This window comes from Strigops habroptila, chromosome 10 (assembly GCF_004027225.2).
Source record: "Strigops habroptila isolate Jane chromosome 10, bStrHab1.2.pri, whole genome shotgun sequence".
Classification (NCBI taxonomy): Eukaryota; Metazoa; Chordata; class Aves; order Psittaciformes; family Psittacidae; genus Strigops; species Strigops habroptila.
This window is the reverse complement of record NC_046359.1, coordinates 7,400,979-7,418,364: the sequence shown is the minus strand read 5'-3', so window position 1 is coordinate 7,418,364 and position 17,386 is coordinate 7,400,979. Positions and strand designations below refer to the sequence as shown.

At 38.5% G+C, this 17,386-nt stretch overlaps 1 protein-coding gene across 8 annotated transcripts in view; it reads left to right on the top strand.

The window, feature by feature from the left end:
- The window catches only part of UTRN (utrophin), a 374,126-nt gene that overhangs the window by 247,539 nt on the left and 109,201 nt on the right, over nt 1-17,386 (top strand). For all 8 annotated transcript variants that reach the window (XM_030500119.1, XM_030500120.1, XM_030500121.1 and 5 more), the window contains 2 exons: nt 4,024-4,196; nt 9,755-9,911. In XM_030500119.1, the coding sequence (XP_030355979.1) occupies nt 4,024-4,196; nt 9,755-9,911 (330 nt within the window). The remainder of the gene's footprint in view (nt 1-4,023; nt 4,197-9,754; nt 9,912-17,386) is intronic.

The following is a 17,386-nucleotide window of genomic DNA, read 5'->3' as shown; positions in this document are numbered from 1 at the left end:
AACAAAATCTGAACACACGTGTTTGGAAGTAAATATGCTAGCAACTTAGGGGGTTACACAGTGAATTAGAGGCCTTCTGGATCCATCATTCAGAAAAAAGGCATGGGAATGCTGTTGTTTTGGGGTTTTGTGGCTTTTTTTGTTTTATATGATTGGGGGGTTGTTTTGTTTTATTTGTTTGGGATTTTTTGGTTTGGGCTTTTTGGTTGGTTGGTTTGGTTTTTTTGTTTGGGTTTGGTTTTTTTTTTTTCCTTCTAAAAGGGTTTCTTTTTTCCTTTATAAAGGATTAATAGTTTTCAAAGGACAATTATTTCTACTGTTGTAACTGTTCAAAATATGCTGGCAGTCTGTAAGAAGGAAAAATAAAGACGATAAGTTTGGTGGCTTTTTGGCCTTGTAATTGGAGTCACAAAGCTTGGTTCTGTTCAGATCTTTGTCATATATTTTCTTTTACTCTGGGCAAGTCACTGTAGTTTGGCTTTGGGCTTATCCAGTAGCAACTCCAACTGCAGTCTGCTATGTCTTTGGGTCCTTTTCAGAATTGCCATCTACAGTGTTACTTTGTGTCACATACTGTATTTATACATTCTTTAAAGACAATTGTAACTATGTGGTAATTTAGTACTTTATTAAATTTAAATTAAAGCAAGAGATAGGCTTCTTACTATGGAGACAAGCCTTAAAATCAGTCTGGCTAGAGTGAAGTAGATACATACATGTCAATCTAGTTGTTTCTTCTCCTTTCTATCTTTCAAAACTTTGAAACTTGCACCTTAATTTATATGTAGGATGAATTCTTCCCTCAAAGAACTTTCTTCTAGTGCAGGACCTTAATCCTGCAGCACTTGGGCATGTAAACAAATCTGTGGACCTCATACCAATAAATTCTCAATTCAGATTAAAAGATATGTGCACATAAATATTTGCAAAACTAGCAAAATATGGCACCTCTATAGCAATACCTCCAAAAATTAAGTTGGTAAAGCTATGTAACTATAGTTTAAGAACTACAGATTTCTTCTGGCAAGAAATCCTTCTCTGTTTGCCATGTATTTTCTTAGGTTTCTTTATACTTTGGATTTTTCCTTTTTTTTTTTTTTTTTTTCCCCCCCCCTTTGCTTTGTTTTGAATGCACTGGGAGAGCACTCTGGCCCAGGTTCCCTTTGCATTGGGCTAAGAAGGAGTGTGTTTCATGGCGGTATCCCCCCCCCAATTAGTGTGGCAAAAGCAATAGATTTCTCCCCTCCCTCATCTTCTCCTGCATCCTCCAGTGTGTTGCCCCTGTGATTCTGGGTGTGGAAGTTTCCATCAGGTAATAGGGAAATTTTTATAATTGCTTTTTAAGTATTGAAAAAATTAAAGTTGGATTAATTCTGATGAGAGTTAATTCTAATTGGGACTTGAGCAAGGGCAATCAACTTCTTTCATCCCTTTTTGCGACATAGAGGATAGTGGAGAAAAATATAGAGAATCAATGACCAAGAAAAAGGCAGGAGAAAGAGAATTAATAGATTATGGGTGAACATGGATTTGGATGTGTACAGGATGGATAAAATTCTTCTTGCCATCTTGAAATAGGAAATTCTAAGGGATGCTTAGAAATCCTAAGAATGGAAAGATTATGATAACACAGCGAATAAAGGAGATTACTACCTATTGCTACTAATTACAGCAGTCTTAGGACAAGATGGAAGCCCATCATCCTTGTTAGCCTTCCAACAGAGGACTATACCCCAAAAAAATCTTGAAGAACTTTTATATCATTGTTAGGAAATAACTAACTTAATGTGTCCCTCTGCTGCCATGAGCTGTCTTTCACATCCCACATTCCTGCTGCACTTCCATGTGCACATTGATGTGGGACATGTTATTTGGATTTCTCTCCCTCTTTTTTTTGAGGTCTGCTATGCACTTGCATTCATTAATCGGTCCTGTTGGTTTATCCATCAGCTGGTAGTGCTGGGGTTTTTTTCCCTGGAAAATGGAAATCAGAAAAGAGAAGTTAATTAGCAAAGTTGATTCTTTGAACTGAGCTGTCACAACATGGCCATCACAGATGGGACTCAAGAATGCGAACAGCAGATTTGCTGTGCCTTAATCAATGTAACATGATGAGTGGCAAATGCAAGAATCAAATCCATTTGGAATGAAACATTTTTAAGTGCACATGCTTAAGTGTCCTCTCAAATGTAATCAAAGTTAGAACGTTTTGTGAAGGCGCTCAATAGCTTTAGAATGAATATCGAGTGTAGAATGGAAGATTAGAGATCAGCTTGTTTTTAATTAAATTTTCTTTTGAAACTTTTAAGAGGCATAGATATGAAATTGACATGACCAGGCTTTTGTAGCACAGATTAGTGTGCGACTAAAATTGTAACTGCTGTATGTGGTTGTATTTCCTGCTATGTGGTTTGAGCTGGTTTTCACTGGGTCTACTTTCATGTTGGAGACATAGGACAGGAGCTCCAAAAGTTTTTAGATAAGCATCTGATTTGTTGAACCGATGACTATGCTGTCTTATTTGGGTCTGTTGATCATCAGACACTTATATTTAGGCTTTTCATTTTAAATGCTATTGTATCTGTTTTCAAAATGATTATTTTTATCAGGATGGTTTAATGACAGTAGAAGTGTCTTTTTACCTGTTTTAAAGTAGTAAAACTCAGGGCAAAGAATAGGTAGTTGTCCAAAGTCACCTAGTAGCTCAGCTGAAAAGCCAGAGCTTCACTGATGCCTCCCTCCCTCTCCCCACTCCCTCTTCCCTCTCTGTCTCTCCTCCACCCACTTCTCCAGCTGTATCATAACACTTTTTTTTTTGCTTTCTTCCCTAACTGAAGAAATCTTTCATGTTGTCTCAAATTCACAGCTACTTTCCCACTGTTTCCAGCTATCATTTGTAGATGTGAATGCAGCTATTCTAAGATTCATGACAATTTCTTGAGTATGGAAAGGTACAAGAGCCCATTCCTGGGAACAGATGGAGATTACTGAGGAGTTGTCTGGAAGAATAAAAACCTTTCAGGGATTTCAGTTATTAAATTTCTTTTGCAAAATAAGTTTATTTACATCTGCATCAAGTTCTTGTCACAATCTTTGCTGATTAATCCTATTGAGACAGCCAGTACACCTCCTGGCTCTCCACACATTTACATTGCTCTATTAGAGTATACATAGGTGTATGGCCACTAGATAGCATTGGCAGTGATGCAGGAAGCCTTGTTTGCTCTTAAAGGTAATAATGTACTTGGTTAGATGAAGACAACATCTGTAATGTGTCTCTTGAGGCACATGGTAGATCAGAGAATAAAATATGTTCAATTTCTAAGGAGAGATCAGTCAGCTGATTTGAAATCACAAGCACTTCTTTTTCTTTTCAGTATTTCATATGAAATTTAGATTATAATACATCCTGCTGATTTATGTCTATCTCTCAATATACTGCAGGCCATGGTGTACAGTATTTTAACTGTAAAAATGGGCTTGTGGCACCTGTAATCATTTAGCTGCAGTTTAATGAAAGCTTTTTTAGTTAAAAGCTTTCATTGCATACAGCCTAAAGCACTTCATAGAGTTTGAATTTCACTAGGTTGTGTAAGGTTTCTGCAATGTTTAATTTCAAAAAGGAAAGAAACAACATAGCTAAGGCTGAATCTGTGTAGTTTCTGAGAAGGAAACAATTCTAGTGCATTTGTAAATGCTGCACTGTGTGAAATGCGTGGGAGAACAGTAGACAAATAGTTACCTTCCGTGCTACAAAAACTTGCAGAGAACTTAGTGTTTATAGTTCTAAGTCCAGTTTCACTGTCAAGGATTTCAAACTCTTTTTCTCATGCTAAGAAAGCTAGACCTTTTATAATGGTGTTAATAGGGTTGCAGGTTTTTCCCTCTGCATCTCTCTTCAGTTACCCAAGAAAGTCAGCCTATGTGCTCTGTCCTAGTGCTTAGGTCTACTAATAAGAATAAGCTCTTCCCTCCTTTATTTAGAGAACTAAGGTGTTTGGACTTTTGTCTTTGGTATTTCAGGACATCCAAGCTGAAATTGATGCCCACAATGACATCTTTAAAAACATTGATGGAAACAGACAGAAGATGGTGAAAGCCTTGGGAAACTCTGAAGAAGCTGTCCTGCTCCAGCACCGGCTTGATGACATGAACCAGCGCTGGAATGACCTGAAGGCAAAGTCAGCTAACATCAGGTAAGTAATGAAAATGTCAAGACATAAATGGGGCACAGTTGCTGTCTTCTAAAAGGCTTGAGAAATCTGACCATGGCATTGAAGTGAAATTTCTATTTTCTTTCATAAAGGACCCCTGAGCACAGATGTGAAAGCTTGGTGCACTTGCTCACCATGAAGGCTTAATTACTACTTTTCTCTCCAGAGCTGTGCAGTTATAATGTGCCAGTCTGTACTATTTTTCCAGAAAGTATGTTCAATCTTTCCTTATTGTAAACAGCTAGCGGTATTGATGAAGTAGCTCTGTGAATTTACAGTTACTGTGAGGAGAAATCAGGGGTTTGTTGTTGGTTTTGTTTCTACCACTGAAGTGAATAATTTGATAGGACTTGCATCTTAAGTGTCTTGATCCATATTGATAGTAATTTTATTTTATTTTTTATTGCTGCTATTCAATTATGACATGTTTTAAAATACATATTCATCAAGCAAATAATTTTACAATTTTTGACCCTACCAGTGCCAAGCACACTGACTGTCCAAGTGCAGTCATTGTTAAAATCTTTGCAATGTCATTTTGGAAGTAGATATTACCATATTCATTAATATGAACAAAATTCCACATTAAAATTAATTACATAGAAAAGAATTTCTGGAGCTTTGTTCTGCTTGCTTGTTGATTAAATGAAACTGTTCTTTTAATAGGACAGAACAATGTTAAACATTTGTATGAATCTTCCAAAGGGCAGAAAAATAAGCTGAGCTTGGAATTCGGGCACAAGAGCTTGAAAGAGTGAGAAAGAGGGGAAAATGTGGCATTGACTTATTGTCTTCACTTATCCCATCACCAGCCTGCGAAACAGTGAAGTGAAATGGGTAAATCAGCTCCACAAAAGCCCACAGGCAGAACTGGAACCTGAGGAACCAAAGCTTGCAGAGACTGGCTGCGCCACACAAGTAGTTAAAACACAAGAAATGCTAAACTTGGGCTGTTATGAGCTCTACTCACAAATAAGTCAATGTGGGAGAAAGATGAAAACATACTTATAAAATAATAATTTAGCACATGTGGAATTCTAGCAAGAACAATTCAGTTGCTTGGCCTTTCCTGTGGTTGATAATAATTTGGGAGAAATTGATGGCCAAAAAAAAAGGTCCTTTGAGCCATTTGCCCTGGTAGTTGTGAGTTCAAAGGCAGTAATACAGACACAATGATTGTGCAGTGAATACTCAGAAAAGTGGGAGTACTTGATCTTCTGAGTACAGACCCATCTTTTCTCTTCTGCATAGACATGACACATGCATCCTACTGGGCAGCATTAATGTTTGCAATGTTTGTGTTATTTTGCTGGTACCTGCAATGCTGCAAAGCTACAAGTAGAAGATAGGCAAGGAAGAGAATACTGGAGCAAATGTAAGACAAGTAAATTAATCTTTCAAATCTCAGTTACCACTTAGAAGAGCATAGCATTTCTGAGTTCATATATTTTGGCCTCTTTGGTTGCAGTTTGCTTTTCTAACTCATTCAAGAGTGCTGAGAGCCTTCACAGGGAAATAACAAAGCACAGAGCTGATATGAAGTCAGTGTGTTGGTCTAGCTGTTTGCCTTCAATTTGTGCTTTCTTGGTGTACCTTTTTTTCAAAGATGAATTGGAAGGCAGAACTGTATCAATGAGTCTTGTGAGAACAGCATATAACCGTGTTAGATGCTAGGAATGGTGATTGAAAAATCTGATTGTTTTATTATGGGTTTTAGTCTGGGATAGTGCTTCTAAATTAAGGTTTCTCTAAGTTTTTAAAAACATTTTCAGTTTTGTGTACATTGTCATTATGCTGATTTTTAATTGCTGAAAGTACTGCTTTCCCATAGAGGTAGTATGAGTTTTTCTTCATCACATCAGTCTTCCAAGCTGATGGTGCTAAAGTCACTGTGTTGACTTTACTGCCTTTCTATCGTAACTAAAGGGAATTCCAAACCGGAAAAGCAGCAGTCTTGTGACATATTTTTAAATGCATGAAAACTGCTTAAAGCTGTACTTGTAGAGACTGTGACACCACCTGAGAGCACTATACCTCTCCTTGAAATTACTTGTAGACTTATTCACGCTACTTCCTTTTTCTCTCTTTATTATCTTACTCCCAGGAAGAAAACAAAGCTGCAAAAGAGCCAAATGTTTAGGAGAGATTCTTTTCTCCTGGGGCAGGAGGTGTGAGGGTGTTAGTGTTTGGGGGAGGGGTAGAGATAAAATTGTGGGAGAAACCGAGAAAGATATATGTAGACCACCCACCAGTCTTTTTCATTCCATGTGTTCCCTTGTCGCTTAGCAGGAAAAATGTTACCTCCACAGAAGAAGCAAAAGCTGAGGAGGTCTCCAGCTGTGAAGAGAGCCTCTCAGGGTCAACAGAAGGGGAGTTATGTCAGAGCTGCTCTCCTTCTGGATTATTTTATTCAGCCTGGTGGAGGGGGGTGTTCTCAGACTGGTCAGATGGGTAGGAGCATCTATGTTTTTCAGGCTCATCCACGATTCCCTTAGGAGTTCTTTTGAATACTAGGTGGTTGATGCTGTGTAATAGTGTTGCTCCAACCAGTGCTCAAAACCAGACAATCATTTATAACTGACCTAAGATTCCTAAGCCACTAACTGACCTGGTGAATCCCTGGAGATTGCCAGTTCTTCTTCTTATGAGCACAAACACCTGGTGCTTTGTTTTCAGGTTGTCTACCAATTCCCAAATGAAGGCCAGGAATCCTGTCTTTGAAAGCAGAGAAGCCCAAGAAACATTTCAGAACTTCAAAATGATTTATTGGCTCTCTTTGATAATGTCTGTATGACAAATGCAAACTTGATACTAAAACTTCACACTGAAATGAAGTTGGGAGCATATCTTGGTTCCCTTGCTTCTGTGCAGCATTTGCTTTGAATGGGGTTTTCTGAATGCATCTGTGTCCACTCCCCAGGAGAATTGAATGCTTGTGTCTACTCTTCAGCTGCTGCTGCTGCATCTCACTCTTACTTTCAGTATTGCTTTTGACAAGAGTAGAAGGGTAGCATTCAGGAAAAATCCAGGCTGATGTGATATGTTTTCCCCTTAACATCTTCCTGACCTTTCAAGAGAGGTTAGTTCGCTTTGTGTTCAGAGAATTTTCAAGCCCCTGTTAGTGTAGTCCATTTCCTCCCCACTCCTTACTGCTCTACCCCCACAAGTTTAGCTTGCATTGGACTTAATCTGGTATGAGCATATGGGTACTCATCAGTGGTAAATTACAATGCATTTAATCTAGTATCATATGCCTCATCATTCACATAAATATCAAATCAGTGGTTTTTCACTATTAAAATTATTGTACTGTATGTTTAATTAACAGTGAGACACTGTTAGATTGTCCTTTAACTAGTTGCAGGAGTTTCACCTCCCCTTACAAAACTCCGATTCATTTTGTATACAAGAATTCTGCTAAACAATTAGAGCGGAAACTTGAAGCCTTAAAGCGTGCCAGTTTTTAGAGGTGAGGTCTGTTTATACTTGCTAGATATGCTAATAAATCATGATTAATAGAGATTTCACTATCAAATGTTTAGAAGGCTGTAGATCTGAACACTTCAATTGTGGTTGCTTCTAGAAATTATGTCATAAAGATGGCTTATTTTTAACAATCTGTAAGTCTAACAGCAAAACTGTGAATTCAAATGTGGGCTTCCTTGGCTTGGCTGGGAAGAGAAATGTCTCTCCTCTGCCTGATTAATAAGAGTAGAACTCTGTTTTTACTTCCAGAAAGGAGGGCTGGTTCTGAGTACCTAGCATCTGAGTGTAACATATATGCAACGCTTTGCAGCTTGGTATTTCTGCATTTTTGGCATTTTTGACAGGATGTCAAGCTAGTTGTGAAAAGAAGAAGGTAAACATTGTACATAGACCAGCCAGTGCTTCGGGAGCATGTCCCTGTGTGTGGCTGGGTGCTTCAGGGGCCAACTATGGTGAATGCTCCAGCTGTGCACTATCTTGCTGTAGAGTTAATACTGTCTATATGGAAAGTTGTTGATTGCCTTGAAAGTAGTTCTGGTTGGTGAGTATTAAAGAACCGAGAAGAGGCCAGGAGAGCTGAGACAGTACATGTCACCCAGGAGCTGCTGGTCTGCAAACCAGGGCCTGCCAGACTCTCTTCCTCAGTATGCATATAACCGCAAATGCAATAGCTCGCTTGTAATTCACTGCAGGGCAGGATGATGGCTTGAATTCAGTGTTGAGAGAAAGGTATCAGGGAAAGAAATAAGGGATGATATAAACAGTGGTGCATGAAACTGTAGGCAGTAAAACATTGCTTCTAGCAAGTACTTCATTTTTCTTTTTTTTCATGTCAAGTAGTTTACTGAGTGCTTTCCTGAATGAAGTAGAATAGGTTCCTCTTCCTAAAGGTAGTTAGTTTACCCTTTTCGTAAATGTGATCCTATTTTTTTTTCTTTATATCTCCTCCCCCATCCCCCTTACTGACTGCTTTATTGGTTCATCTATCCTCCTATCACTGAGAGATCCCAGCGTACCCAAACCTAAGCTTGCTTTGAAATTAACCTCACAGCACATCACCCCTTTCATCCAACTATTGCTGTAGCAGTCCCAAACATGGACTTTGAATGCCACTTGAGGCAATAATACAAGAGAAGCCAAATGATGTAAGTTACAGTGAATCAGAAGGATAAAAAACATGCGCAAAGTGGGAAAGGGAAAAGGTAGGAAACAATAACAAAGTTCAGTTCACTCGTCTGTCAGAAGCAGGTCAGGAAGGTAAAGAGCTGGTGTCTTACTACACTGAAAAGGATTTATCTGTACTCCATCGTATGTGTGGAGAAATAAATTATTGTTTACTGGTATAAACTAAGAACATGCCAGTCTCAGATGATTCGATAATACAGAATGACTGCAGTAAACGAGAGGTAGTCAGTCTCTGTCAAAGATTTCCCTGCAGCAGTGTAGCCACTGCAGGGAGAAGCCATCAAGTCAAGGTGTATTTTTAAATTATGGAAGAAGGTATTGTGGAATCCAGGGCTTTTGCCAATTAAACTGAAAGACAGATTCACTGTTTTAATTCTCTAGTAACTATCACCTAAAGATGATGTATTAAATAATTTCTGTCACTGATACATTCAGCAACAATTTACTGTTGATCACTGCTGGGAGAACTTACTGCTTTTGCTGCTGGAGGGTCAAGGTCCTGGCACGAAAGAGTTCAGTTTTGTGGTGCTTTAGCTCACAAAATGATGCTTGTACTTTGTGCACTGCAGTGGTAGAGTCACAACAAACCACAGCATTTCTTTATGTTGCCTAAATGTGCAATTTTCAAGGTTTTAGATAAGATAAAGCATAAGGTATATATTTGTCTGTGTTCCCCCATTTTTCCTCTGCTTATTTGATTTGTTGTTCAAAATATTATGAAGTAGATTTTTTTTAAATGCAAAGTTGCTTTGCAGTTAAACACTTCAGACGTTCTTGTCTTAATAATGGAGCAATTTTACTTATTTATTGCATTCCTGTGCTGGTTTTGCCATTCAGGGCTTTAAAGATTCGTTTATGTTGTTTCACAGGGCTCACTTGGAGGCCAGTGCAGAAAAATGGAACAAATTGCTGACATCCCTGGAAGAGCTGATCAAATGGCTGAATGCGAAAGATGAAGAACTTAAAAAGCAAATGCCAATTGGAGGGGATGTTCCAACCTTACAGCAACAGTATGACCACTGCAAGGTAAGTAGCTTAAGTTTCATAGATAAATATGTTACTGTGAATAATAGAATGAAGCAAACTTGAGAACAGAAGAAATGATAAATACTTCCTAGTCACTAATTTCTAGAAAAAAGCTCTAGATCTCCACCCCCTTTGCTTCCCCACCTTGCCCACTAAAACACAACCAAGATATTCTATAAAACTTCATCTACAGGATTTCTGATACGTATGTTCAGTCCAAATACATCTTTTTTTTTTTTTTTTTATGTTTCCTGATGTTTTGGGGTACTTTTAGTGAAGTTAAGGAAGGTGTACAAAAGTAAGAACTGAACAAGAACTATGAAAGCAATGTGGGATGTAAATTCAGTAAAATTATGGGCTTTCTACGTGTTACTAAATTGACCAGTAATAGCACCCCCACACACATTCTGTCTAGATTTATACTGCAAAGATGGCTCAAAACTAATTTTGAGAGCTAAAACTGACCTATGCCTTGTACTGTTGTATCTATAACACACTGTTCCAGCTCTCTGGTTTTGCTAGTACTGTTCCAGTTTTGTGCATAATTGGGTATTAATGCCTAAGTATTTTTTGACAATAACAAACTCTGTTGCATCGACAGCATATCTTCATTCATGTAGAATGTAGAGTCTGTCTCACCAACTACGATCAGTAATAAAGGCAGGACATATTTACCATTGGATAAATATATTCTAGTGTGGCTGGTTCCATGTTATCATCGTATTTGTTCTTTTGTATGGTATGAACAAGGAAGGAGAACAAATGCAGCTTTTATATAGGTAATTTCATAACATCCCTTTCACCAACACAACACTGGTGTCTTTTCTGCTGTAGTGTTTAGCGAGGGCAAAAGCTGAGTTTGGGAAAACACTTAAGAGTACCAAAATAGTCACTTAGAATACTGTGAGGAACTACAGGAAGTGTAGCCTGACATGAACAGCACTTTCGAGACTTAACTCCAAAACAGAAGAGCTTAAGGAACTCTGCATACATTTCTCCTTAATTTAGTCTTTTAAAGTAAAGTTATTAGCATAAACTAGGATCTTTGTTTCTTGAGAGTTCATCTCTTCCTGTTAAATCATCCACTTATATCATCATGCTCTGTTTTGAGGCACATCTGCTGTGAATGTGTTATAATGCTCAAATGATGGATTGTTAGTGCCAAAGAGCAATAAAAGGCTGAAACAGATCCAAATACGTTTTGAAGGAGGTCAATGGGAGGTGACAGATCTCTACAGGTCATTTTCTAAGGGCTTCCTTGTGTTTCATGCTAGATTATAGTATGTGTGTGATAATAACAAATAATAATGGCAATGCCCCTCATTTGAAGCTCTCAAAACAATTTATAAAAATGGGGGTTTGTAAGTCATTCCAAAGTAGAAAATTTTAGATGCAATAATGCTGGATAGCTTGTTTGCAAACTGCAGCAGTGTTGGAGAGGTCGCTTCTGGGTTGTTTAATCCTTGCCTTTATGTTTAAAGAGTAACTGATGTTTTGTTATGTGTTGAAGTAAAGAGTCTACTAAGTGCATTCAGGAGCTTTTAGATATTCTTCTTTCGTTTTTCAAAAAGGCAATATTCTTGCAGTGTCACTGTGAGTATTGGATATAGTTGTCTGAGCCCAGTATTTAATACTAGCTAAATCAATGGTCTGCAACAGCACAAAGTTAAAGCAATCCTGTGCATTACTTTGGGTATTTTGTGCACCTATGCAAGCAAGAGCACAATATTCAATCGTGGGTATTTCTTAGATGATGACTAGTTTATTTTCTAACAGTTATTTTGGTAGGAACCAAGGCATTCCCATGTATCATGTGATGATACTGTGCTATAACAAATGTGAATTATTAGCATGTGGCATTTCACTTTCTATTGAAGTGTTGCTTATTAGTCATTGCTGGAGGAGGGGAGCTGGACCACAGCTGTCCGTTGCTTTGATTCTCCATGGCAGTACTTCACTGCTGTTTCACTGCAGAGAAGTTGTGGCTGCCCCATTAAGAGTTTAAGGCCAGGTTGGATGGGGCTTTGAGCAACCTGGGCTAGTGGAAAGTGTCCCTGCCTATGGCAGGGGTGGAACTGGATGATTTTTAAGGTCCTTTCCAACCCAAACCATTCTGTGATTCTTAGCAGAAACTGTTTATTCCTCGCTGAAGCTGCAGTTTACTAATAAACTACATCAACCGAAAAGTTGTGTTTTTTCAGGTAGGAAGTGAAAACTGGAGGAGAAAAAAAAAATCCACAAACAAAACCCTAAACCCATTGAAAGTCCTTCTTCCTTCTTCTGCTTCCTCAGTGTAGATAAGTGATTGGTCAGTGTGGTTATGATGTTGGATAAAGATGCCCATGGTTGAGGAACGTAAGTTTTATGCCTGTGATTTTGATTTTTTTTTCTTTTCAAAACCTTATGCCAAGTCTGTCTTTTCAGTGGATTCTTCATAAAATAACTTTATATGATTCCACGCTGTCAGTCACTCTCTGCCTTGTGGGGATATCACTGGCTAGTGTCACTTGCTTTGCATTTAATGTGCTTCTTTAAAAATATCTTGTGTTATGCTTAAAGTTTTCAGTGGAGATCTGAGGTGCAACACTATTAGAGAAATACTGCAGAGAGATTACTTGATTTCTCACTCTCAAGGATACTCCCTTTATTCTACCTATCATCGCTGGCGGTCCTGGTATTTCTTTAAATGTTCCTTTGGCCATGCTGCTTCAAATTTTAAACCTTCTAAGCATTTAACCTTATTTGTAAGATTTACTTTTAATCAAGTGATTTTTTATGATCCCACATTGAACTTCTGCAACACCACATCAGCTGGCTTTGAAAAGGTTCTCCCCAGGCCTGCCTGAGCAGGGGCTGGGTGCTTCTGCTCTCCTCTTTCCTTCAGTTTCACAGCTGAGTGTTGCTTTGAAGTTGTCCTCATGCGAATTGAGCAACTCAGTAGCCCACTTCATCTCATCTTCTCTGTGATCCTTTTGCTCTTATTTCCAGCTTGCTTACCTGATCTTGTCCTTGCTGATACTTCAAAATGTGAAGTGGTGAAATAGTGGCTCAGCTCTGTAAGATGTGCGCTCATGATGGTCTCATCTCCTGCCCTTTATTTTTCTGAGTCCTCAATCCTTCTTGTGTTAGCTTTGCTTTTCCTCTAAATGTTCAACAATAATTCTTCTTATTAACCTATGTTTTCCCTATCCTTGGATACATGAAATGACTTGTTTACTTCAGCTTAATGGCACTAATTCTATTGGTCTTCCCCTCTGTTAATATCTCCCTTTCTCAGTGCTGGCTTCAGCTGTGTTAGATAAATAAGGACAGTATTATGTGACAGTTGGGGTTAGCTCACATTGTTTGTGTGCTACTAAGGTCTGTTTGGACAGGAGGAAATAAATGGTTTGCAATTCGATTTTTAAACTTGTTTTAGTTTTAAATACCAATCATTCTCTTACACTTTAAAAGCAAACATTACCCACAGCAATGTTGTCACCTGAATCATGGCTACAGATTTAACCTATGTTTCACAGATAACAGAAATCTTTATGGATGTAGCAAATATTTATAAATTTTGGACTGATTTTTGTGTTCTTCAGCCAAACTTACAGCAACTGGTAGCAGTTCATAGTCTTATCACATACTAATTGCTATGCACAGTCAAGCAATGAGCACGTCCTGGCCGGGTGTTGAGTTGTGCTCTGTGTCTTGCAGGAGGAAGGGCAAGAGGAAGCTTAAATAAGAGAGCATGAATTTCCTCTTTTAATTATTCTCAAAATTTCTTTGTCTTTGAGAGTAGGCTGTGGTGGCAGCCCAAGAGCACTGGAAAGTTCATAAATGCTTCAGGATGCTGAGAGGAAGTTTAAAAGTACCCGAGTTAAAAAGCCATTGGTGTGAAATGTACCTATCACTAAGGCTACGTTCACAATCCTGAAGTGCAGGAAACTCTTCTGTGAAGGTATTGGCACAGGGAATAGCTTACAGAGAAAAAAATATGAAGGCAGCTGCCTTTTGAGTTTTTCCATAATTGCAGTTTCTCATCGTTGCTTGTCCTTACCAGCTCAGGTTTTTCCTTTCATTCTGTTCTTTCCTGGTCTTCCTTATGAATACTCATTTAGGCTTTTAAAGTGTGTGATGCAAATTTTTATCAGCTGCATGAACCACGAAAAAAACCCCCAAAAGAAAAAAAGACACACAACCCACAAATGAAAAAAAATCTCAACCCCCCTAAAAAAACAAACCCCTAAAAAACCCCCAGACCACCCATGAAAACCAACAGCGAAAACACCCAGAAGACAGCCCTTATGCGGATATTTTATTCTGCTGAAAAGAAAGAGCTATATGAGTAACATGAAAAATCAGTGGGTTGGTTTTGTGTGCATAGAAATACCTAGACTCACACCTCTGCACAAGAGGAGGAAATGCAAATGCTGACACGTTGTTCTCCGGCAATGCACTGAGAGCTTTGCATCTCACTTCTGCTGGAAGAGTTCCTGACTGTAGCTTTTGGAAAGTGTGCTTTTGCGAAAATACAAAGACTGCCTAAATTATATAAATCACTGTGGTTTAGCTTTCAGGGAGAGAACAGGACGTTTCAAATTAAGCAGAAATGGGTACCCTCTCACATAAATCCTGTTGGCGTCTGTCTGCATAAATGAACAAATTTCTAGCTAATGCTAAATAATGCATGTGTCTTGGATCACAGAGATGCTTAACTTAGCTTCATTTGAGCTCAGAATGAATTGGCCAAGGACCTGTGAATGTTTGATTAGTGATTTTATATCTATGGATAGGTCATTAATATTTGCAGGTATTCTTCAGACTTCTGGGGGTTGCAGTCTATGTATTTTGTGTTTTAGGCTTGGTTTGTTAAAGTAATCAAATGCTGAAAGTCTCAAGTATTTATTTGTTTTACTTAGCTATTGTCACTTTATCAAAAGTGTTAGCATAGCCAACTGGAAACTGCTTTCTGCTTGGTGTTATCCCTTCAGGGTGCCTGTAATTCCATTGTTTTCTTTTCCAGCAGGAAAAGCCTGTGAGGAAAAAACATTTTTCTAGCCTTAACTTTCTCTATGCTCATTTGGTGTGCCTGCCTGACTTCACACAATGGGTTTATTCTTAAATTAATTCCTACTTAATTATTCTAGATTTGTTTTTCTTGGGTATTTTCTATATTCAAATCTGCTACCATGTTAGGATTTATTAACTGTAAGAATCACAATATGAGTATTATAATATCAGTGCTGCCCTAGTCTATGTTCTTAATTACAGTCTAGAAAGGGCTTTATTAATTTGTTACACATCTCATAAGACATGAAGCATGCGTAGAGGTGGTCAGCTTTGTGCTGAAACATTAATTTTGACTGAGATGTGAACTGTGAGAGGATGAGAACGGAGAATTAAACAGTCTGTGGTTGGAAGAGGAGGAGTAATATAGCCTTTTGCTTAGAGGAAGAGCTGCAACTTGGTCTGATGGACAAGGGTGTTTGAAACAGGAGCTTGAACAATCTGTACCACACTGCTGTGAAGTGGTTCTTCAAAGTAAGGATGTTTTCAAAATCCGTATGCTCTGTCATGAGGGGGAATAGTCTCCCCGCTAGTAAATGAGCATTACTGAATGGTTTGAGAGCTCCTTAAGTAAACTTGTAATGGATAGGACTTTTTAAGCACTCCTGAAGTTTTAAGTGCTCTCCATATCTGAGAATCCTGAATGCTGATTATTGGTGAAAAAGAGAGATTCTACTGTACAAAAAAAATTGTACTGTACAAGGACAGTACAATTCATTACGCTTTAACTGAGACACTTTGAGGTGTGTTTAGGAGGAAGAGGTGGAAATTGTGGGTGGGAATATATTGTTACAGGAAAGGAGGAGTGCAGTTAATGCCTGAAATTAAATGAGGGTTCTGTCTGACTTAAGGGCATTGCTTAAGGATTTACTTAAACTGATTTGTGTTGCATGAATGATTCAGGTGTGTATGACTCTGCTCTCCTGGGCTACTTCTCCAAAAGAAAGATGTGTAAACAAAAGCATGACACAAAGAATGAAGTGTTAGATTAGGATGTCAGTGCAGTGCATTTTTTGCTTTGACAAAAAATGTTGCTTCTGGCTGTATTGCAGCTTATTCCCAGAAGAGCAGTTGTCTTGTGGTAAGTCAGGAAAGTTGCGATGGATCAGTACTTAAAATAATAAATAATCTGGATAATGAAAGAACTTCGTCACTAAGCAGAATAAAGCAGGTTGTTTTACTGTTGAAAAAACAATTGATAAGCACTTCTTCAGAACTATATATATATATTTCTGTGGGTTGTCTTTTTAATACTGTAATTTTAATATGGGTATTTATAAGTATGTACATCTCATTTTGTCCATTTCTGAGGATCCAGTGTCTTGTTTGTTTTAATCGAAGAGTCCTCCATAACTTTTAATACCTCACAGGATCTTTTTCAAACCACTGTTTAAAGCCTATTTTTTTCTCAGAGGATAATCATTATCCTCCAATATCTAAGAGGATGTTCTGACATTGCTTTGGAGGGAAATGTGTGTGACAGAAATCAGGGTAATGCTGCAGAAAGACCACAGCTAACAGCATTTCTCTCTGTTCCTTAAAAGTCTGTGATGAGTCCAGTGCCTCTTTCTCTGGTATCTTCTTGGCTCATGTCCCAAAAGACCACTCAGCTTCCATCATTATTAGTAGTAGCCCATCTACTACTAATGAAATCTTGGAATACCTTGATGCACTAGGGTATACCAGACCATCTGTTTCCACTCCTGTGTCTTGCGCTGGAAGACCATGACTGACTGTGGCCTGACCTTCAAGGGTGAGCCACGTGAATAGCCAGTGAAGGAGGTGGAGCACAAGCATATTGGTAGCCCATTTTTAGTCTCTACCCATCAGACAACTACTACATTCTCTTAACTATCTCTGCTGTTCATCTCTTTGCGTTCTTCTGACTCCGCTATACCCTTATGGCGGTGTAGTGACTGGAATCTGCAGTAGCAATAGCATGCGATATGTAGGATGAAGTTGCATCCATGTTTTATACTGTAGTAAAACAATGGCTTTGTGTCTTATGCTTTCTGATGATGTTCAACATTTTATTGGCCTTTTTTTTTTTTTGTTGCAGCTGCATATTGAGCAAATTATTTCAGAGACCTGTCAGTAAAACTCCCAAGACCTTTTTTCTAAGCTGTGACTGCCCAGAAAAGTGTTGAGGGTCTTCAATCTTGTGTATGTTTTTTTAAGATCAGATGGTGTTTCAATTGCACTAAAAAATGCTGGGTATTACCTGAAACCTAAGGACATCAACAGAGGAGCTCCCACACAGGGTCACAGAAATGGGCTGGTACAAGGAAATGAGGCAGGAGGTTTCTCTGAATGCAAATATTTTTTTGCTGAGGTCTGTTTTTCCAAAGGCAGAGAGCTGGGAAAAAACCCAATGGCACAGCAGCAGCGTATCTGTTTTTCCAACTGCAGAGAACCACCAGAGA